The sequence below is a fragment of the Anastrepha obliqua genome, chromosome 6, assembly GCF_027943255.1.
Source record: "Anastrepha obliqua isolate idAnaObli1 chromosome 6, idAnaObli1_1.0, whole genome shotgun sequence".
NCBI lineage: Eukaryota > Metazoa > Arthropoda > Insecta > Diptera > Tephritidae > Anastrepha > Anastrepha obliqua.
In genome coordinates this window covers 11,268,518-11,293,329 of record NC_072897.1, presented here as the reverse complement: position 1 = coordinate 11,293,329, position 24,812 = coordinate 11,268,518, and the positions used below count along the sequence as shown (strand labels likewise).

The 24,812-nt window shown below is 37.8% G+C and overlaps 1 protein-coding gene across 1 annotated transcript in view; it reads left to right on the top strand.

Annotated features, from left to right (window-relative positions):
* Positions 1 to 6,348, top strand: part of LOC129250113 (uncharacterized) — a 58,197-nt gene extending 51,849 nt beyond the window's left edge. The window contains exon 3 of the mRNA XM_054889757.1: positions 5,983 to 6,348. Coding sequence (XP_054745732.1) covers positions 5,983 to 6,348 — 366 coding nt within the window. The remainder of the gene's footprint in view (positions 1 to 5,982) is intronic.
* The last annotated feature ends 18,464 nt before the right edge of the window (positions 6,349 to 24,812 follow it).

Genomic DNA, 24,812 nt, shown 5'->3' with positions numbered 1-24,812 from the left:
AAAAAATTTACGTATTTCACTCCGGTCTAATACATACTTATGTATGTAAATGCTGTCGAATACATTAACTATAAAGTGACATACAATATAAAATAAGTGTTGATTTATCTTAAACCGTTTTATTTTCTAAAAGCAAATACCTCCTATTGACATGTACATACATACATATTATGTATATTGTCATATACCATCATTTATGTACATATAGAGTATGAATGTATGTAATGGAAATCTTCATGAATTACTTTCAGAATTTATTAAAACTTATTCGCGTCGCGCGCATATATTATATATCTACGTAGACATCACAAACCTTTTGTTCACAACGCACGCGCAGAAATAAACGCTCTGCGTATTTATCCTCCCCACGTGACTCGCCATCAATTCTCGGCGCAAATTTTTTTTTTTCGTTTTTGAATTTTTTTTTTTTAATGTAATCGGAAAAAAATTTGTAATACATTTTATGTATCCGCTTATCATTTCAAAAGTAACAAAATGGTAAGAAAATAAGCAGTCGAAGAAATAAACGCACCGCCTATTTTTTCTCGCCACATGTTAGACTCGATTTCAATTAACGGCGCAAACTTTTTTTATTAATTTTTTTTTTTTTTAATTCGTTTTTTTTTAATGTAATTGAAAATAGGCTTTCTGGATGGATATTAGAATATTTTCTCATCAATATGTGTATGTAAGTAGTTCAGATTGGACTGAAGAGATTATATACATACATACATATATGAATGCACATTCATATGCATTTCCTTTATGGCTGTTTTACATATAAATCAATTCAAAATAAGTATGAATAATTTTATATAGAAAATAAATTTATAAATAACAGGTATTAGAAAAGCTGAATACACTATTTTAAATCTATTCTAATTAAACCAAATACAAAAAATTAAATAAAAATATCGAACAAAGAAAAATACCTAGGGGACTTTTGAACCTGAGTCAACTATGGGACGATGTACTGCCTATACGACACGTCTTTCACGATTGCGCTAAACTACAATTACTAATGAACTTTACTAAATCAGTCATTTATTCAATTCGCAGTTTTATATGCACATATTCTGCGTTAGTCGAAAGTTTGTATGCGTAATTATATGCATATGTATGTATGTGTGTATGCGCGTTTGGCTTTCTGGACGGATATTAGAATGATATTTTCTCATCAATATAATTTGGATTTGATAAAAGAGATTAAAGACATATGTACATATTTTCTGTTTTGATTGATTTATATAAAAATCAGGTCATATCCAGTGTGAACTAATATATTTTATACCGAAAAGAAATTTCCATTTATGAAATACAAAAAAAACAGTATTTTAAAGAAATTTTAATTAAAATAAACTCAAAAATTTTACCAAACTTTCCTGGTTTGAATTGTAAAAAAAAAAAATGTGCAAGAAAAAAAATATGACTTCAGGACTTGAACCTGAATTAAATACGTGCCAAAAAACAAAACGAATAATTCCGCCGACTTTAGCTTCTGCACCACAAATGAACTGCACGCGATCTTCTTAATCGCAAATTTATTCGCTTCGCTGTGGGCATGAAATAAGTCGATTTCCTTAGTAGTGTGCCGAAAAATCTTATGAAATTCCTTAGTAGTGTGGTAAACGCAGAAAAAATCTGAATTCCTGTCCTAGCGTGGTAAGTAAATATAGAAACCCTCCACTTGCGTGGTAATTATCTGCAATCCCCCACTAGTGAGGAAAGTTGAATTTGAAAATTCCTTAATATGAATCTACAAAATATTACTCGAAAAAAGCTCATTTAACATTTGCTCCTTCTCATTGCATTAACATTCTCTGCTGCTATAGGCCCGAGGCAAAACCGCAGGAGACTACTTAATACCGTGGTCTCATCGATTTTGCTGTACCTATGCAGCTCCAGCGTGGGTGGAAGCAACTAATTGCAGCTCATATGTGAGTTGTATGAAATTAGTGTATCGACTGAGTGCCCTCAGAGTGTGCTGCGCATATCGAACGGTATCCGAAGACGCTATTATGGTTATTGCAGGACCACCCCCAATAAATTTATTGGCGAATGAGTACGCTAAAGTTTACCAACACAAAGTTGAACGGCAGACAATGCGCAAGGAAGCAAGAGAGCGTAGCTTGCGTTCATGGCAGGGAACGGAACGGACGCTGGACGTACCGTCTGATTCCCTTTATAGCCAAATGGGTTAACCGTAAACATGGACATTTAGACTATTACCTGACCCAAATACGGACGCGACATGGGTGTTTGAAATCCTATCTATATAGGTTTAAGCACGAAGGTGGGTGAGTCGAAAGGCATGTCCCACACTTTTCGGATTTCAATGCTTTGTGCCACCTCAACAAAAAAAAAACAAAACTAAAACACACATACACACACAATTCACAGACACATGTGAATTCAATAGGGCGAAATTTGGATGTGTTTCAGAAGGCTCTCGCTTTTATAACCCTCAACGGTCAACTTAAGTGAAGATTTCTATCCGTGAATAGTGCGAAAGTATAGTGGTTCGTTTTGGCTCGATCCACGAAACAGCTGTTTAGTATTCAGCAACTCAGCGATCCACTTTTGGAGTGGTGTGTTCAAACTATCACCCACACTAGGTGTCTTGGCTAAACGAAAGGTGGCGCTGCGGACGCAGCAAAGGGTGGATCAGCTTCCTCAAAATGGAAAGTACTCCATCGGTAACTGGTTTCAAATACGTCGGAGAGGACATTCTAAATCCGTTTGAGCGACGACTGCGTTTATCACATTCTCCTGTGCGCTCAACTTCTTTAAATACTGCGCCCGCCCTAGGTATCACGGCCTCAGTGGCAACTGAAGTTGAAAAAGAAAATGATGAAAATGCTTTCCTGTGCCTCGGTCACCTTATAAATGATCTGAAGCATATCATTGGTAGTGGCAAACGCTACATAAACTAAAATCTCAGAGATTTAGTGAACGCGATTGCAATTTCCTACGAGCAGGTAGCAGAAGAGATCGGGAAAGCTTAACCTCGTACAAAAGATACGAAGTATGCGCAGACGACTCCTTCTCTTGAAATAACTGCACAGTACGAACACCGGGTGAGGTATTACCAATACAAGGACCATCTAGGAAGGAGAATTACGTTCCTAAATCCATTGCCAATGTATCACAAAAGACAGCTATGACAAATATGGAGAGAAAAAAGCAACGGAGGACGCGGAGACAACGGTAAATAACCGGCAGTGCCATCATTGTCAGAAGCACGGGCGAATGTTCTTACGCCGAGATTTTGAAGACAGAAGAAGAAGAATGAGAATTCTCTTAAAGGGATGAACGGGCTAGTTCAAAAACTCCTGAAAACTGCGAATGGCGATCTATTGTTCCTGCTAAGCCATCTGACGTGAACACGGCGAAACTACAAGAAGTGGTGGGTCTGGCTTTCTCAGAAAAGGCGGAGGTTAAATCGTTAACAGAAGAGTCACTTCTCGAGATTCACGATGTTGATCTCGCTTCAAAAGATTAAACAGTTATGAGATTGCTACAACTCAATCTTAACCACTGCGAAGTCGCACAAGATCTCTTGTCGCAAACAATTGCAGAACTCAAGGTTAATGTAGCCATATTGACCGAACCGTATAGAGAAAAGTCAGCTAACTGGACACAAGACGCTTGCAAAAAGGCTGCAATATGGTCCTGCGGACGACATCCCTTAGAGAGCGTAGTAAAAGAAAGAAGCTTTGTTTCCGGCATGATCTCAGATATATTTATAAAGGGTGGTTAAGTTTCAAGGGCCGGTGTTGATTTCGAATCAAATACATTTTTTGTTTTAAATTATTTTCATTTCTCCTCATTATGATAATACTGGTATGGCACAATTACGTACGGAACAAAATATCGGCCAAATAGGCGCCGCAGCTTCGGCGGCACACCTCCATCCGATGGTCCAAATTTTCGATGCCGTTAATGTACCGAATTATCTCATCCCTTAGCTCTTGAATTGTTGCTGGCTTATCGACGTACACCTTTTCATTCAAATAACCCTAAGTTAAGAAGTGCAACGGTGTCCCATCACTTGATATTGGCGACCAATTGACATCACCGCGACGTGAGATTATTCGGCCATCAAATATTTCGCGCAAAAGAGCCATTGTTTCGTTAGCTGTGTGACAAGTGGCACTGTCCTGTTGAAACCACATATCGTCCACATCCATATCTTCCAATTCGGGCCATAAAAAGTTCGTTATCATCTCACGATAGCGAACACTATTCACAGTAACTGCCTCACCGGCCTCAATTTGGAAAAAATACGGCCCAATGATGCCGCCGGCCCATAAACCGCACCAAACAGTCACTCTTTGTGGGTGCATTGGTTTTTCGGCAATCACTCTTGGATTATCATTCGCCCGAATGCGGCAGTTCTGCTTATTGACGAATCTACTGAGGTGAAAATGTGCCTCATCACTGAAGATGATTTTCTTCGAAAATTGGTCATTCACTGTTGCCATTTCCTGCCACCAATTTAACGCGCTGCTCGATTGTGTATCTTTCCATGGTTCAAATTGAGTTAGTCTGAAATTGAAAAAAGTCAAATGAAATGCAGAAAAAAACTTGACGTTTAGGTGTGGATTACATTCAACATTGGCTCTGGAAATTTAACCACCCTATATAGCTATTACATACCTCCAAGCACCCCTTTAGACGAGTTTGAGGTGATAGTAGGGAAAATCGCCAGGGATGCAATGTTAAGACAGCGATATATTATTGCAGGCGATTTCAATGCATGGGCTATGGAGTGGGCTCACAGCGGACTACACCAAAAGGCCGAGCACTTCTTGAAGCATTTGCATGCATAGATATTGTTTTACGGAACAGCGGCGGGGAACATACCTTCTCCAGAAATGGCTTCGATTCAATAATAGACATCAAGTTCGTCAGCGCTAACATCTATAGAGAGTGTAAGTGGAAGGCTAGTGAGTGTTATATTCAAAGTGATCACTCAGCAATAATATGTGACATTGACATAAACGAATGCAAACTTCAAAAACAGCAATTAAGTTGGAAGCACCCAAGATGGAAAACCGGCACCTTAGATCCTGGTATATTTAAAGAGATGTTGCCAACAAGCGATTATACGGGATGCGCAAACGACATGGCACCCAAAATTATGGGTGATATTCATAGAGCCTGCGATGCGTCAATGTCTCGCAAGACGACAGCAAATAAACACATTCCTGTATACTGGTGAAACGAGAGTATTCATTCTTTTAGGAAAGAATGCATTAAGGCTAGAAGAGGCTTCCAACGGGCAAGAGGTAGACCTAACTTCCTAGAAGCCAGAGAAACGTATAAGGTGCGCGACGTCAACTCAAGACAGCAGTCAGGGAAAGCAAGCGTAAAAGCTTCCTTGAGCTCTGCGATGATGCTGAAAACAATCCTTGGGGGACAGCTTACAAGGTGGTGACCAAGAAGCTGAAGTCTGCTTAGGAATCCATACCAACATGCCCGATTTTCCTGAATGAAGTGGTAAACACACTTTTCCCCAAACAAAGGAAGTTAGTTTCTTTAAACTCGAAGCCAATCGCACATCAGTTTCCAAGAATGTCAGCCGACTAGGTTCTTCAAGCAATGAATAGGATCGAAAATAATAAGTCTCCTGACCCAGACGGGGAGTATAACCAAGTACTAAAACTGGCGATTGCCAAGGCAACATCGAATTTCGTACGTCTATTCAATGCATGCCTCGCGGAGGGAACGTTCCCATCGATATGGAAGCGAAAAAGGCTGGTTCTACTGCCCAAACCCGGCAAACCTCCCATGGAATCGTCTAGCTTCAGACCGATTTGCCTGCTCGATTCGGCAGGTAAAGTACTGGAGAGAATAATCTACAACCGCCTCGAGAACTAGATCGATTCTGATGGGTGAATATCGGAGAACTAGTTTGGTTTCAGAAAAGGAAGGTCCACCGTTGACGCTGTAAATACCGCCAAAACAATTGCACAACAGGCAATAAGTGGTACCCGATGGTTCGAAGGTACCGAAGAGTACAGCTTAATAGTAAGAAATGCATTCAACACCGTAAACTGGGCCAAAATACTGGACTCACTGGACGAGATCGGAGTATCCCCCTACCTGCGAGCAATGATACGAAGCTACTTCGAAGACCTCGTACTGGATTACGACACAGCAGTAGGCAGAAAGAGTTATAAGGTTTCAGGCGGGGTCCCTCAAGATTCAGTCCTTGGACCACTGCTCTGGAACAACATGTACGATGGTGTTTTACGCCTCAATATACCCAATGGTGCCAACATTATCGGATTTGTGGACGATGTCTCAGTAGTTATTACAACGAAAAAGCAAATCGGACAATAACGTCCCTTAATTCATGGCTGGTGCGAAACGGTCTTCAACTCAGCGAGCAAAAAACGGAGTCCGTTCTCATATCGAGCCGGAAAAAAGTAGAAGTGGTAACTATACAAATTGGCAATCACAGCATCACGACAGTACCAGAAGTTAAATATTTGGGAATAGTGATAGACAGGAGGTTATCTTTTAAAACTTACCTCGAGTATGAAACCCAAAAAAGCATCAGTTACTGTAGCAGCCTTATCGCGAATAATGCTAAACGCCCGCGGTCCAAAACAACGGCTACGCCAACTTCTGGCAGGCGTGGTGAAGAACCCACTATTATATGATGCTCCTGTTTGGCACATGGCAACACAACATCCTTCCTACTTCCGCGGTATAAAGGCAGCGTATCTATTATTTGCGCTTCGAGTCTGCTCCGCCTTTAAAACGGTTTCAGAGGAAGCAGCGCTGGTTATCGCTGGAATGTATCGAATAGAGATACTGGCAAACGAAGTATGCAGTATTGGCAGTGAAACACAACGCATCGTAGCACGTGAAACTAGTACCCAAACTTGGCAGCAAAAATGGGACAATACAACGAAGGGTCGCTGGACGAATCGCTGCATTCCAGACGTGCGAAGCTGGATTGATAGAAACCACGGAGAAGGGGATTTTTATCTCACGCAATTTTTAACCGGGATGCTTCAAAGCATACCTCCATCGGTCAGACATGAATCGGATCCCACTTGCGATTACTGTGGGGCAAAAGCGATAGAAGACATTCACCATGTATTCTTCGAATGTAAGGTCGAAGCTTCGGCGCATATTTGGAGGAAACTACGACCCAGATACATTCGTGTAATCCATGCTACAAATCAGGGAAAAATAGACGGCAGCACGCGGTGTTATAGCAGAGGCCATGAAAAACCTAAGGACCCTCGAAAGACTACGGCGAAGGACCGGCGACTAATTCGCCCTTTCCCAAAGCTGTAACACTTGGCGGTTTTCCCGTGGGGTGCGGGGTTTCGACACACACGCGCTCGGTTGTTTGTTCGCTCCTCGGGGTTGAACGACTAAGCTGGGCTCAAAGCTACCGTGGGGTCGGCAGGTTGCGGATAGCCGGAAGGCCTGTGGTAGCAGGTTAGTTGCGAAATAAGTTTAAACGACTAAGCAATCTCCGACAATGAGCGGCCATAAGCGGAGGATGCGGCTAAATGATAGCCAATCCGATGAGGCTTCCGGTGACAGAGGCCCAAAGTCAATGCCTCTGAGAAATAGTTGTCTCCCTAATCATGTAAGGCCATGGGGAGCAAAACAAAAATCCAGGCGTGGCGGATTTCATAAGGGACGGCTTCCTGGTCAGTGTCTGTTCACCATGTTAGGTGCGGCTGCTAACTGACCGGTATATGCCGTGGCGCACAGGGAGTCTCTCATCACTTTAAGAACCATCTCTGTTGTTGAAGTGAGGGGGGTGATGTAAGCTTGCTCTGCCGAGGTGTTAGCTGCGGGGTGTATCAGTGACCAGCCCCTTCGGGCCCTAGTCAGGGAGTGTGTATTGGACGCAGAGGTAGTAGTATGCGTTGCCCCGGGTGAGCTCCCGTCCGTCCGTGTTTTCCGGGACCGGTAAAGCGAAGAACAAGCCTGAGGGAACTGGGGTAGGGGCACCGTCCGTAAGGGTATAGCCGTTCCTGCTTATTTCGAAACGCCCCTTCACCTACGAAGCGCTGGTAAACAAAAAAAAAAGTGGAAAACAAAATGAGAAACACAACAAACAACAGCAGTAACATTTATGGTGCCATTATGGGCAGCGGAAATGAAAGCCAGGAAGAGGCTAACAGAAAGGTACCAGGTGCAAGTGGATCGAGTGATCTACTAGTGGACCTAACTGAGAAGTACAAGACCCCCAAAGGCCGTATAATCACGGGGGCTGATCCTTTTAAGCGCGCACCAAAGCTGAGACGGAGTTCTATCATGACGCTCAGTGTAAAAAGGCCTGAGAGGACAAAACCGTTGACACACGCATTGCAACAAGACAATGAGAAAGCAGCACAATCGGGTAGTGATACCTTAACGCTTCTTGGTAAGACGATTGGGAAGTTGACAGAAGCAATGCGACTACCGCAACGCTCGATCAACAATCACATACGGGGACTACTCGAAACAATCACTAAACTACACTCGATAGCTCAGGAGAAGTGAAAATCAAAGAAGCCAAGAGAATCCAACGTTCTTGGAAGCGTAATGACGAAAGGCGCGCCGAAAAGACCCCGCGACGACAAACAGCCGATCAGAAAAACGCCACCCAAGAAAAGCAAAACCACACACGAGGAAGAGCACAAAGTGTCAGCAAGTACAGACAAGAAAGGCAAAGGAGAGGACAGACGGGGATATGGAAAATGGCTGGAGGAGTGTCAAGCGCAAACCAGCCAAGAAGAAAGTGGCAAATAAACCACCCCCGAGGCCGGATGCGATTGTCATTGCGCGTGCCGGAACAATGACGTACAAAGACATTTTCCGGGTGGTTAAAAAAGATTATGGCCTTCAAGAACTCGGCGAAAACGTTACGCGCATAAGAAAAGACGGCCAAAGGCGAAATCCTGCTTCAATTGAAAAAACAGCAGATGGCCAATACAGAAGTATACCAGAAGAAGGTTGGCAAGGTGCTAGGTGACCAGGCGCAAATCTAGGCCCTAATCCACGAGATGTTCGTGGAGATCCGTGATTTAGATGAAATCACAACCAAAGAGGACATAGGTGAGGCAATACGAACGGAAGTTAACGAGCTTAACCTATTTAGGAAAAAGTCCTTCTGGGGAGCTTGTGAAACAAATGGAAGAGAAGACAATGTCCCTTGCATCAAGCGGCGTATATTAAAACAAAAAATGAGGATTGATAAGATTAATCTAAACCATTGCGAGGCTGCACAAGAGTTCCTAAAACAAAGGGTATACGAAAATACAATGGATGTTGTGCTAGTCAGCGACGAGCATTAAAACCTAAACGTCGAAACGTGTGTCTCGGACAGGAAAAGTAAAGCTGCTATTTGAGTCTGTGGAGGAAATACCCTGCAGGACAAACCGCACACCGAGTGATTACTATACCCGAGCAAAAATATGTGGCATTTATTTTTACAGTTGCTCGCGCCACCAAAACTGACTCAAGCAGAGTTCGAAAACCTACTGGATGAACTTGTGCAAGACGCTCGTGGTACCGCGCCAAACGTGATTGCGGGTGATTTCAATGCGGGGACCTTGGAATGGGGTAGCAGATACACCAATAAAAGCGGAGATCCCTTGATTAAGGCATTCTCACTGCTTGATGTGGTTCTGCTAAGCACTGGGGGAAAAAACACATTCGAAGTGAATGGTCGTGCATCAATAATCGACATCACTTACGCCAGCAGGGCTCTAGTACGATCAGCAAGCTGGCAAGTGAGTGATTTTTACACAGGCAGTGACCACCTTTCCATTAAGGTGGGCTTTTTGCGTGGAAAAGAAGCCGTACAGAAAAAACAGAACAAGGGCTGGAGGGTGGAGACATTTGACGAAGAACTGTTCCAAACCATGCTAGAAGAGAACCCGACTAGCACAAACGATGTGGAACTTCAGGCGGAGCTGCTAGTAAAACATGTTAGCAGAGCCTGCGATGCCGCTATGGGCAGGAAAAGACAAAGCGCGCCCAGAAAGCCTGTATACTGGTGGAACGACGAGATCAGCACGCTAAGAAGCGAATGCAAAAAAGCCAGGCGCCATTCCCAAAGGAGGTATGGGCTGGCAGAACACTACAGGCTTCGAGAGAATTACAAAAATAAGCGGAAACAATTAAAGAAAGCCATTAAAAGCAGCAAGGCAGCCAGCTTTAAAGAACTGTGCGAGAATGTGGACGAAAACCCGTGGGGTGATGGTTACAAACTCGTTATGGCCAAGGTCAAAGGGGGTAGAGGACAGGTGCCAACTTGCCCCATTCTTTTAGAAAAGATTGTAAAGACATCCTTTCCAAAGCAAGACATGCAACCAAGCCAGACTCAGTTCCACGCAGCAGTTGTGTCACAATCAGTGAAGCAGATGTGATTTCGGCAACGGAAAGTTTCGGCAATGCTAAGGCACCAGGACCTGACGGCATTCGGAACAAGGCACTGAAGATCGTTATCAGGCGCAACTCAAAGCCTTTTGCAGAACACTTCACCAAGTGTATACATGAAGGCATGTTTCCGAAAGTATGGAAGAAACAACAACTAGTCCTACTTCAGAAACCAAATAAGCCAACGGGTGACCCAAGTTCTTATCGGCCAATCTGCATGATAGATACTATGGGCAAAATCTTGGAGAAACTAATCTGCATGCGCCTGGAACAGCACCTGGAGAAAGTGCCGGCTGAACTATCCGAACATCAGTTTGGTTTCCGAAAAGTCGTTCAACCATCGATGCCGTCAGGAGGGTGACAAACATTGCAAGTAAGGCTATTGAGGGTGACAGGTGGATGCATGGTGATAAAGAATACTGTGCAAGAATACTCTGGATGTCAATAACGCCTTCAACTCGGCATACTGGCCCCATATTATAAAGGCTCTGGAGAAGAAAAAAACGCCAGCATACTTAGTACGGGTTATAAACAGTTATCTATCGGAAAGAGTACTTCTGTACAATACAGATGTAGGTCCTAAGAGATATGCAGTGACGGGCGGAGTACCGCACAGATCTGTACTGGGCCCGATGCTATGGAATGTACTATATGATGGGGTACTGCAACTACCAATGCCGAGGAAAGTGCAAATAATAGGATACGCAGACGACATTGCGTTGACCATAGTCGCCAAAACAATCCCTCAGATTCAAAGCATCTGCAGCGAGGCAACAACAAAAGTCAAACAATGGCTAACGGCGGTTAAACTCCAGCTAGCAGGGCAAAAAACAGAAGCAGTCCTCATTACGAGTTGAAAAAAGTTAGAAACGACCACACTAAACATTGATGGATTTAACGTCACAACACAAGCGGTATCAAGATATTTGGGTGTAATGATCGACTCTCGACTAAGCTTCAGGGAGCACATTAAAAAAGCATGCGGAAATGCAGCCATGGTGACGGCGGCACTGTCAAGAATTATGGTCAACATTGGTGGTCCCACTCAAAGTAGAAGAGCGCTCCTGGCTAAAGTAACCCAGTCTACACTCATGTATGCAGCACCCATGTGGGGTAAAGCTCTGAGACGAAAAACATACGCGAAGAAGGAGGAAATGGTCTTTAGACTAAGTGCCCTTAGAGTTGCCTGTGCTTTCAAGACAGTGTCGTTTGAAGCGGTATGTGTCATATCTGGTATCATGCCACCAGATATAATGGCCTCTGAACTGGGTATAGTCTACGGCAAAGCCAAAAGCCTAACGGCGGAAGAGCGTAAGGAAGAAAGACGGGGAAGCATAATTGAGTGGCAAGATCGATGGGACCTAGCGACAAAAGGGAGGTGGATGCACAAACTTATCAGGAGCGTACAGGCCTGGGTTGAGAGAAGACATGGTGACACAGATTACTACGTGACACACTTCTAGACGGAACATGGGTGCAATCGAGAGCAGCAAACTGCTTGTTCTGTGGCAACGGCAGTGAAAACGTGGAACATGTCTTCTTCTCCTGCCCGAGATACAAATCTGAAAGAATGTCCATTAAAGAAATGATAGAGGAAAGAATAACCCCAGGCAACATTGTAAATCACATGCTGCAATCGAAGTTGTTATAGGCCAAGATGAGAGAATGGTCCGCAAAGGCGCTACAGGAACTGCGGAAAAAGGAATGGGAACGCAGTAAACAAAGAAGACAAGACATAAATGAAGGGTAGACAAAGAAAGAAACAAATATGAAGACCATACTTGCCAGCTTGGCCCTGCGATGCAATGCTTAAACGGCGGTACCGCAGGGCAAACTAAAGCTTTAGAGGTCGGAGTTAGGGTTTAGTACGTAGATGTACTGTTTCGCATGTCCAGTTTAGTAGTAATACTGACTGTGCGTGGTCTCGAATGAGGTGCACCTTTAGCGTTCAGTATGAATCGTGCATGCCGTCTATGCTGACGGTATCTATGAAAGATTCCCCCTTCGGATAAAAAAAAAACACACGCGTGCGCACACGCCCACTTCAAAGAATGAGTTTGGAGTCTTTAAATACTGCGGAATTGACGAGCCGCGGGGTCTCAATTCTTTTGATAAATCACAAACGTAATTACACGTGCATTAAGCACAAGCAGCGTAAATCAAAGCCGACCGTGCAACCTCCACGTGGTACGCTTTGGATAACGCTAATGCCGGTGGTTGACTACAGAAAATCATTGCCTCAACCAGTGCTCAGTATATTAACTGAACAAAATTTTTTTGCAAATAAAAAAAAACAAATTTCAAATTTCAAATTTAATTTTTTTAATTCAACAAGATACTTATGCGAAAATGCGAAAAAAGTTGAAAAAAATGTTTTTCAATTCTATGTAATAATGTTTACCCAATCTTTAAAAACAATGCACTTGTTCCTTTAATTCTTTTGTAAAATTTTGATCAATCGGTCCAGAAAAACGGCTTTATGGATCGATTTAAAAGTTTACTGGGTTATTAGTGGAACATTAAACTGTAAAAATCTCTGGAAACATGAGTCCCCACATAAATATTTGTAAGTGAGCGATAGATTTTTTGAAAAACCGTAAAAAGGCGTTTTTGTGTGTTAACTAACGTTAAGGGTAAAAAACAATTTTTCTCAAAAAATAAATTAGGATCTTATAGAAAATTTATTCTACTTTCCAAAACCATTGTCCCATTGATTGTGGGGTTATTAGTTGCTGAGATATAAATGATCAAAGATAAAATGGTCTTTTTCGTAAAGTGCAGATATCTCAAAGATAAATGATCGTAGCGGGAATTCAAACAAATACAAATTGAAGCTAAATAATCAGCTTAGTTGACTTATGGCTAGTTTTAGTCAGAAAAATGTTGCCAAGTTCGTGCAATCAAAAAAAAAAAGGAAAAAGTTTCGAAAATTTTTGTGTCGCCATTTAACTGACGATTACAAAATAACCGTTAAGTAACAAACATTTTTGCTGAAAGATCTTAAAACTAGAAATTTAAAGTTTGAAATTGCATTTTGTCGGAACTCCGTGCGACCATTTTTCACCGGGATACAGCTTTTAAATAATCTCTAAGAAATTTAGGAACTTTTACTGTTCCCTTAATTTTTGTGAGAAGTGTATGTATGTGAGTATGTCTTCTAAATGCTCGACAGGCCTATGCTGAATGCTGTGCCTAGGAATGTGCCTATGTGTGCGATCTCTTGAGAAGTTTCATGGTAATATTTTTTGATGTGGCGAAGGCACATACATACACACAGCATATATAATATATGCGCATATGTAAATATATAAACTCACATATTTAAAATTGCGTATGCCATCTTCTTGTGTACCTGGTAATGAAGCGTTTTCTATAAAGGATTTTAATTTGGCCTACAGCGTTAAGAGTCCTTGTTTCTAATCACCATTATATATATTGCTGTTAACTTTTGGTGTGTGATCATTAGTCTTCGTGGGACGAGTACCCCTCAAAATTCCATACGTTCCTGTCATTCAGACTTCTCTATACATTAACGTTCTCTGGCATATGCACATACGAAGATGCCGGCACTTGCCAAAAAAAAATTGACGGTTCACCTGATATTTATATTGTCTTCCTCAAGAAAAATAGGCGTATGGACAGCTCAGGCGCGTGAGGAAAGGTGTGGTGAGCTCGTTTTATGAATGATCCAACCTTTCTTTGAGATATATGCGCTTGAGTTTATGAATGAAATAGTTTTTGTTGTATTAAAGAACATTTTAGAATATTGCTCCTGCGCCTATGAAGGTATTTTTGTAAGTACACTATTTGCGATATCGACTGGGGGACGGCAAATTTCTTTAAGTAAGTGATAAATAAAGGGCATATACTTTATTAACCTTTATAGATAAATTCAAATATACACATATGTATGTACATGTATGTTAATAAGTCAATATTAAATCAAATCTTTGATTGTGTGACATAAATATTTAAATAAAATATTTTCCATATATGAAAATCCAACCAAAATTAAAAATAGGCGAACCAAAATTTTGCCATAGCATCAAAAATTATACATTAGTGCGTAAATCCAAATGTACTATTATTATTATTTATTCATTAAATTATAATTAAAATTATAAAGTAATATGTTTACAGCACTAGTTACCAGGGCTATCGGCTAAGTCATTACGTGAAATAATTAGTATTACTTATTGTATATTATATACTTATATTTATTTACATACTACCATATACTTATATATTTATATTATAATATCTTAAATTAGATGCGCCATGCTCAAATGTTTTAAAGAGTTGAAAATGAGTTTTACGTTGGTTTCTGTTGCATTGAAGAGAATTTAAATTGGGTTTTTATTTGCAAAATATTGCGTGCGTAGAGGAGAGATAGCGGTACAACTTAGCAAAATATGATGTACACATAGATCAGATTTGTTGCAGAAAGTACATACATGATGGTGGTTGAGAATTCTTCAAAAGGTATTAATGTGTTAGAAGGCAGTAGCCTAACCTTAGGCGTATAAAATATTTATTCATCCAGGTTGATGTGTTTGTTGGTAAGATGATCCCGTTCCCATGAAGATTCACATCTTTGGGTTGGTGTTTATAATTGGACCAATTACATTCTTGCCGGGAGAGAATATATTTTTGATGGATTTTTGTTCGAATGGCATGTGTTAGTGGATACACAATTTTAAAGCACGTTTTGCTGCCTTGTCGGCATATTCGTTACCTGTAATACCTGCATGGCTAGGCACCCAGATGAGTTTTACTTTTGGTGATAGACTAATTAGTAGTTGCCGTAAACGGTATAGAGGATCAAAAAAACAGGTTTTACCTGGTTGTTTAAACAAAACACTTGGGTTTTGCTTTTTGTTGAGTTTATTACAGATAACTGATAACTGATATTTATTTCTAAAAACTTTCTTATTTATAATAAATATTTGACTACTTGACAATATTTAATTTAATTATTTCAATTTACAATTTGACAATATTTAAAATATTCAATTTATAATTCCTGTAAAAATAGTTCATTGGTCTTTTTAATAATTACTTAATTTTGTTTACAACAAAATTATGATTTCTTTACAATATTTAATAGTTCATTGGCCTTTTTAATAATTGCTAAATTTTGTTTACAAAAAAATTATGCTTACCTGACAATATTCAAAAGTTCATTCGTCTTTGTAGTAATTAATTGTAAGTGCTTATAAAGTAGTAAAGTTTAAATAAAGGAAGTGTAAAAAATACTAATGTATGTATGTTTGTTCATATTCTTATGAACAAACATTTTAGTTTTTTTTTTATATTTCGAATACAGTGGCGGTTATAACTCCCACAGCGTTAGATTGAGGCTCCGACGAAATTATGATTTTCTTTTTTGTTTTGATGATGTACCATATGTTATGATTATTACAATTAGTTTTATGATAAGATTAATGATAATATTTACATTTTTTGTTCTACTTGTTCCATACAGTAGGTACATTTTCAAAATGTTGTTCATTTTTAATTTGCTTCAGAAATAGAGTTTCGAGTATTATATTATGTAATTTAAGGGGTTTGGCCACTCTAGGATTTTCAAAATATCGAAATTTTTTTTTTTTGCTTAAAAGATGCTTTAAACTCTTTAGAATATAAAACAAAAAGTCCTATGCGTGAAAAAAATGTTTATCTCTAATATTTCGCACTTTTGCGCGAGCGCCTCTGACGTCTCTGAACCGACTATTCAAATTTAAAGCGTGTTTATCTCAAAACGTGATTTTTCAAAACGGCAAGCAGCATAACACAAACAATTTTTAATATTTTCACTTGTAATTGTACAAGGATCTTTAGAACATTATTCCGCACTGAAATACGTACGGATTTTTTTATTAATTAATTAGAAAAATTTTTATAAACAATTAACGGTTCCATTTTAGACGAAAAATTCTACTTTTGACTTCAAACATCTGCAAAATACACAAATTTCAATATTTCTAAAATCCCGTACGTATTTCTACAGCTATACTCACGTCGATTGAGAAGAATGTTTTTAATTTGGTTTAGGTGGACATTTACGTCAGTTGTACTGCTTGCCGTGAAGTGCCTTTTTCGCAGGGCGCGTTCAGAGATTCACTCCAAAGGCGCCATTTTGTAATATTTTTCAATAAAAATATTTGTAATTACACTTAAATACATGCTTAATAATATACTTAAAAAGTTTTTTCCTGGCACCTTTCTTTCAATGTAAAAAAAATCCTTAAAAAACTGCTTTTTTACAGTAGCTAGAGTGGCGTAACCCCTTAACGTTACATTTTCGTTTTCTTTAATTTTTGTTATGGTATTAGGTAATATAATTTTATCATACACTTTTACGTTGACATTTAAATAACTTTAATGTAAAGTTTGAATAATACAGTTCTAAAATTTTATCATAAAGTTTACTATTTGTTTTATTTTAAATTTGTTACAATTGTGAGACACTTCTGCGTTGAAATTCTTATATATTAGGATACCAGGTAAAATTTTTTTTACGATTGTTTGGTTTAGTGGTATCGTGTTGCAATATGCTTCTTTGAAATTGAATACATTTTGTAAGCATTCATCATAAATTTTTCCCAAGTTCTTTTCAATGTTATCATTGATATTAATATCAAAGATGTTGTTCTTCATGTCCGCTAAGACTTCATACTTATTAAGAATAATGGATTTATTTTTTGCATTGGAAGAGGTTCAAATATTATATTTGATAGAACATAATCGGAATATTTCGCAATTTGAAGGATTATTACAATGTTTTCGTCGTGGAAACCTACACCGACTTTAGTATTTGTGTAACTGTTAAAATCGCTGATTAAGTCTAATTCAAAATGTGTAAGTATATCTGAGGGAATAATTCCTAGTTTAGTAGAGAAGATAATTTGACCGATATTTTTTATGTGATTTTTTAGAAGTGATATATCGTTGTTTATTTTATATATTTGTCCCAAGAATGTCATTGCGTCTTCTAACGTTGCAATTTTATTCTGAAAATAGTCTCTAAATGTTTTCATATAATTTTTTTTTTTTATTGGAGTCCAGTTCGTCATCTGAAATAACGGTATTACGCGTTAGTAGTGGTCACGGGGTTATCTCTGTCTTCGTATTTTTTTCTTTTGTTTAACGTGTTTTTTGTAATATTTTAGTCCGCTTTTTGAATTCACTATATGGTTATTGTCAATTTCCTTGCATTTAATTTTTGTATATATTTTTCCTTCTTTGTTATTAGCATATTATGGATGCCATTACATTTATCTTCATGTATTTTTTCGTTCAGGAAATCTATAGGTTTAAGGCCTGTTGAACTATGTATTGTATTATTATAGAATCCTATTATCCTATTAATTTTTTCTTTCACTGTTACTTTCTTAGCTCGATCATTGTGCCTTAATAGTCTTATGTGTTCATTTAAGGTGTTATGTAACCTTTCTATATCTGCATTTGAAGTATGGTTACTATTAGATATGTAGTGTATTTCGATATTTTAGCCCTTTAAAAATTGTTGCATGGGTATTGCTTTGAATCCAAGTTCATTGGCAACTATGATTTTATTTAATTTTCCGTAAAGGTCAGTTATAAGAAGCACATTGGCTTTAAATTCAGTCCATGATCGGCCAATAATATGAAAAGCTAGCGCATATTTGGTAAATTTATCTATCATTGTCAAGAATAATTTATTTTCAAGTGTGTAAACTACGTCTAGAAGTATAATTTCTCTAGGTCTTTTCGGTATCTCTGTTATTTGGAAAAGTATTTTTGGTGGGTTTCGAACATATTTCTCTATGTTGCACACTTCGCAATTATTATTATACTGGGTAATTCTAGTTTTTAAGTTTGGGTTGTATATTCTAGTTTTCAATTCCTCGAAAACGGCATTTATACCCCTGCGTTTCTATTAAGGTTTTTTGTCCTATAATATTGGTCAGTTTGCCTTCGTCTTCAACATCTTCAAGCTGTCTTTGAGATCTTATTATTTTGAAATTTTCACTATTGCCGTTTGTATTGTATTGTATGTTTTCTCGAAGGCTTCATAAAAATTGTTTTCAATAATAAGAGCGTTTATTTGGGTAGGATTAAAATGTGTTTTTAATAATGTTATTATTGTTGCTTGATCTAGTTCCTTGAACTGAAAAATTGTCTTTGTGTTCTTCAATACTTTTACTATTTTAATCTTTGTATCAAAGACCCTGAGTTAATTTTCTTAATTATTATCTGATTTTTATAGAAATTTATAGGACAGTTAGTTTGGGGAATCCCCACTGATCTTTCAATATGGTTTACCTGGGGATGTATTCGGGATAATGCGTCGGGATTGCCATTTTTTACTCCTTTTTTATATTTGATTGTATAGTCAAATTAAGGCAGTTTCAACCTCCAACGAACCAATTCGGAATTTGGCTCTTTGATGGAGAACAGCCAAGTTAAGGGGGAACGCCACTGTGAGGGATCTAAATATAGTAGATTTTTGGGAATTTTTTATGTAAGTAGGAATGATTATTCGAGGATCGGACAAAAAAAAATTTATTATATATGTATTAAACTATGTTGATGTAAATTTTTATTAAAAAATATTTAAAATTGACAAATTTATGTTAATAAACGTAACGAGTTAAAAATAAGATGACGTCATCTGGTGGCAGCGATACAGCAATGAATAATCATCTGAAATCAAAAAACCAAAAATTTTAATAATCTACACAATAATGACTATCGTTGTACGAAGCCGTTTTTTTTTTGTGATTTTTTGTCAAAATGAAGGTGATTTGAATTTCGATGTGTGTTTTCACCATTTTTTTGCTTTTCAACAGGCCCAAAAAATAGTAATGTTCAAAATTTTGAAAATCGGCTTCGTATAACGATAGCCAATGCGATAATAAACATTTTGAAAAAAAGAAAATTAAAATCGGTTCATTAGTCTTCGAGAAATCGTTGCCACCGTATCAAAAAAAGGCGTTTCAAGAAAAACGCTTTTGAAATAAAGCATCGTATCGTAAGCGCTACGGGGCCGAACCGACGGGCGCTCACTTAAGTGCACATAGAATCGGGAATAAAGCGAATTTCGCTTTAAAATTTTTGCTACATTTTCTTGAGTAGTTATACTAATTTTCACAGTGGCGTTCCCCCTTAATGGTTTATGCTCAGTCTCAATATGAATTTTTTTCTAAAAAGATAAGGTCTAAAATATTTTGTTGCCCATACAATGGCAAGTAGTTCCTTTTCGATCGTACTACGGCGATTTTTTAGCTATTATCTTTTTAAACAGTTGGTTTAAACAGCTGACGCACGTTTCGTGTTTTGCTTCACTGTCAAACATCTTGTGTTTGGTCCATAATTTAACCATGAATCGTGTTATTTTCGTCGAATTTTATTATAAAAATACGTGTTCTGTTAAGAAAGTTTATCGCGCGTTTCTTCCATTTTATGGTCAGCTTAATCGACCCACTGAAGCGGCTATTCGAGCTATTGTTACTAAATTTAGCACCAAATTTACATTATTGGACATCAAACTACCAACACGCTTACGTAGAGTACGAACTGAAGAAAATATAGCAGCTGTATCGGAAAGTTGGCGAAGACCCACTTTTTTATCGAAAAATTGTGTTCAGCGACGAAGCTCATTTTTGGATCAATGGGTACGTAAATAAGCAGAATTGTCGATTTTGGATTGAAGATCAGCCAGAACAACTGCAAGAGCTACCAATGTATCCAGAAAAGCTCACAGTTTGGTGCGGTTTATGGGCTGGAGGTATCATTGGACCGTACTTATTCAAAGATGCTGCGAATCGTAACGTAACTGTGAATGATGAGCGCTACCGTGAAATGATATCCAACTTTTTTTTGCCCAAAATGCAAGAGCTTGACTTGCATGACATGTGGTTTCAACAAGACGGTGCCACATCCACACAGCACGCGTAACAATGGACTTGTTGAGAGGCGAGTTCGGTGAACATTTTATTTCATGTTCGGGACCTGTCAATTGGCCACCCAAATCGTGCGATATAACGCCTTTAGATTATTTTTTGTGGGGCTATGTTAAAGCTCATGTCTATCCAGACAAGCCTGCTTCAATTAACGCATTGGAAGACAACATTAAAGCATTTATATGTGAGATACCGGCCGAAACATTGTAATGAGTATGCCAAAATTGGACTAAGCGGATGGACCATTTGAAGCGCAGTCGTGGTCAACATTTGCATGAAATAATCTTCAAACATTAATTTATATGGACTGTACTATCGATTTAAATAAAAATTTCATGAATTTTTCTGAATTTTACGTGTGTTTTTTTCCTTTTACTTTCTTATAGCTCTTAAAAAATCACCCTTTATTATTTAGTTCATGTTCATTCTGTTTCTTACTCTGTGAAAGCACTCCTCCAAGTGCTACTGCACTTGCATCTGTATTTAGGGTAAATGTTTTGTTAAAATCTGGGTGGACTTATATTGTGTCGTTAGTAAGTATTATTTTTAGTGTTTCAAAACTTTTTTTATATGAGTGGTCATGAATATTAATTTTAGCGTCTTTTTTAAGACACTGTGTCATTGGCTTTGCTAAACGAGAATAGTCTTGAATGAATTTTCTATAATATCCGGTTAATCCGAGAAATTGTTTGATTTGTTTCTGGGTATTAGGGAAATTAAGAACACACTCAATTTTTGAAGGATTTGGTTTTTTTACTTTCCTGGGTAACTAAACTATATGTTCTAAAAACTCAGTTTCTCTCTTGCAAAATTCAGACTTAGCCAATTGTGTTTTAAGGTTAGCATCTTGTAAGCGTTTAAAAAAGAGGTTGTCTGTAAAGTCGGTTTATTGACGATGGTTTAACGTGACAACGTCATAAAAAAATACCGATGGAATGGTTGCATTTTTAAAAGAAAATTCAAAAAAATTAATTTGTTTGATAGATATTTTGTATGGATATAGAGAAGAAGGTAAATGGAATCGCATGGATTTGATCAAGTTACATTTACACAAACGTGAAAAATTACGAAACATTTATCAAATTCATGAAAGATATGTTCAATTTCGATCGTGCATCAGACGTTAATAAGTCAACAGCACTAAGAGGCACCATCATCGATTTGACATTTTCAAGACACATTACACTCGAAACACTCCCTTTCATTTCCTACTTTTCCTATCATCGTTCTATTCTCAAGAGAGAGATGGTTCATTACCATGTACACAGGAAGAAGGCATATGCAAATACCAATATGTGAATTTATGTACATATGCGCATACACATGTCGAACGTTGCCGAACGCGGGGGTCGATTGTGCCTCCTTGTCGTTCGTCCCGCGCTCTCGCTTGAAATTTAAGCAAGGTAACGCTGCATGAGCAAGATAACGCCGCATTTTTTGGTGCGTGCAGCCGGCTACATCGAATTATAAGACGTTATCACGACAAAATTATTTTAATTGACTGGGCATGTTCCTGTAATGAAGCGGAAAATATAATAATATCGTCTAGATATGCCAGACAAATTTTCCCAATGTATTCTTTTAATACTTTGGCGGCCGCTGTAGCCGAATGGGTTGGTGCGTGATTTCCATTCGGAATTCAAAGAGAGAACGTTGGTTCGAAGCTCGGTGAAACCAAAATTAATTAAAAACATTTTTCTAATGGCGGGCTCCTCTCGGCAGGCAAGGGCAAACTCCCGAGTGTATTTCTGCCATGAAAAGGCTTCTCATAAAAATATCTGCCATTCGGAGGAGGCTTGAGACTGTAGGTCCCTCCATTTGTGGAACAACATCAAGATGCAGACAACAAATAGGATGAGGAGCTCGGCCAAACACACAAAAAGGGTATACGCGCCCATTACACATACACACACACATTCTTTTAATACATTGTTCGCTAGTCGTTGGAAGGTTGCAGGTGCACATTTCAATCCGAAAGGCATTCTTAGAAATTCGTAATGTCCTCTTTCGACTGAAAATGCAGTTTTATGAATGTCTTCTTCACTCACTTCTATCTGATAGAATCATTTTGCAAGATCCAAAGTCGTGAAGTACAAACTTTTGCCTAGTTTATCGAAAATTTCCTCTGTATTGGATTTCGGTCATCTATTGTTACTTCGTTCAACTTTCTATAATCGACCACTAGTCTCCACTATTTGTGACCGCTAGTCTGATTTTTTTGGAACAATCCATATTGGCGCTGAATATATTGAGTTACTGGGACGGATGATTCCAGATTCCAGCATTTCTTGTATTTGGTTTTTTACGTTCGACATGTATATGCGTTTTTATGTATATACGGGTAACGATAGCACTTAGTGAAAATCGGGACGTCATTTATTGTTTTTATTCTGTGCTTTATAGCATGTGTAAAAGTTAGATCAGAATTAGGCTGATAAAATATATTTTTATATTCTTTTACGATTTTATAAATTTCCGTTTTTTCTTCTAAATTCATATGTGAAGTCCGAATTTGTTCAAATGTACAGTCATTGTTGTGTTCTGTCATATTAATGGAATTACTACGGTTTTCACCATTAAATTTGGCAACTTTTCCATTATTTATTTTTAATGTAAATTTAAATTTACGATAGCTTTATATTTGTGCAGTATATCATTACCAATTATTCCATCGTATTTATCGTGGAATTGACATTCTATTAAATGTATTTTATTTTGGGGCTCTCCTAATTCTTCAAATAATGGAACTTGATAAATTATATTAGCAGAAACAGTATTTTGTAATGTTTTCAAAGTTAATGTATTTGACTTAATTTTCCATTTTGTATTACATATTCCGGAGTTAACAATTGAATGCATAGCACCTGTACCTATTATAAATCTAAGGTGATTTTTGATTATTATATATGGTAGTGCTCCGTAGAGGCTGGTAAAGGAAAATTTAGAGGATTGTTTGTTGAAGTATTTGGGAGATTGTTATTATCGTGTATTATATTGACATTCATGGGTTCAGGCAAGTTTCTATTTTGAAAGCTATTTCTGTTTGACAAATTGTTACCATTTGGATGGTTGTGTCTACTACCAAAATTATTTCTATTTTGGGAACTGTTTATATTTTGGAAATTGTTTCCATTTTGGAGATTATTTCTGTTTTATGAGTATACTATATTTTCAAAATTTAAGTTGTTTCTATTTTGGAAACTATTTCTGTTCTGTGAATAGTCTAAATTTGGAAATTTATATTGCTTCTGATTTGAAAGTTTGTTTATATTTTGAAAGTTGTTTCTACTTTGAAAATTGTTCCTGTTGTAAGAAATGTGAAAATTGTTTCTTCCTTTGGGATTATTCTTGTTTTGAACATTGTTTAGGATCGGCTGAAATTGTTTATTATATTTATTGTGAAGTATCTGCGCATTTTCACTTCCCATGTGGGATCAATATGTCCATGACTTCTTCCAGGTCTGTGGGATTTCTGCAGAACAAAATGGTTTTCATTGGTTCTGGAATCTTATTTTTAAAAAAGTTGTGGGCGGTCTGCATATTATTCGCGGCACTGTCCTTGGTTGCTTCTGTTTCGCCTAAAATAACTACTAACTTATTACTAAGTCTATGTAATATATTTTTTATCTCATTGTAAAAATCTAAGGTATTAGCTCTAAATGTTGCACCTCTTAATTCGTCAAACAATTCGTCACATGATCGCCTATCGCCGAAATTATTTTGGAGAATACTCTGACCAGGTTGTGGCGTGACAAATTATTTCAATGGTCTGTCTTACTTTACCCTTTAGTCTTGATTTGATCATATCTGAGAAGAGACGTTGGGACAATTGGTCATAAGTTTTTAGATGTGGATGAATCCTGTTCACGAGTGTAGTAAAATTCTGTAAGTCGTTGGTGTCTCCATAAAATTCAGGTAAGCTCTGGAGATATTTCAAGAGGTCTATTACCACTTGGTTTTGTGGTTGGTCAACCATTTTCTATATATATTGAACAATAAATTCGTAAATTATTCGTATACGTAAATTACTCGTATGTGTTCTTCTCCTTCTTCTAACTAATTGAGGTCTAGGGTTATCAATTTTTCTAGTGGGTATGAATTCGTCAGTACTGGAACCGTCGTTCGAGTCAAACCCTGAATCAGGAAGGTATCTAATAATTTCTGATATTTCTATTTATGGATCAGAAAAATAGTCTGACTCTGAGTCCCTCATATATAATAACTTAAAATAGGCTTATTGGTTTTGTTTTAAATTTATTCTAAAATTTTCTTTTTTTTTTAAATTAATAAAGAAGGAATAAAAGGAATTTGAATAAATATTTGTTTGTTGCTGCTCAATTTCTTAGCTTCCTCCTTAATAATATAAAGTTTAACTTTTTCCTTTTTTTCTTTTTCTATATTCTTTGTTTCAACTTATAAAACTATCATATAAAACTACTTTCTTCCTTTTAAACACACATT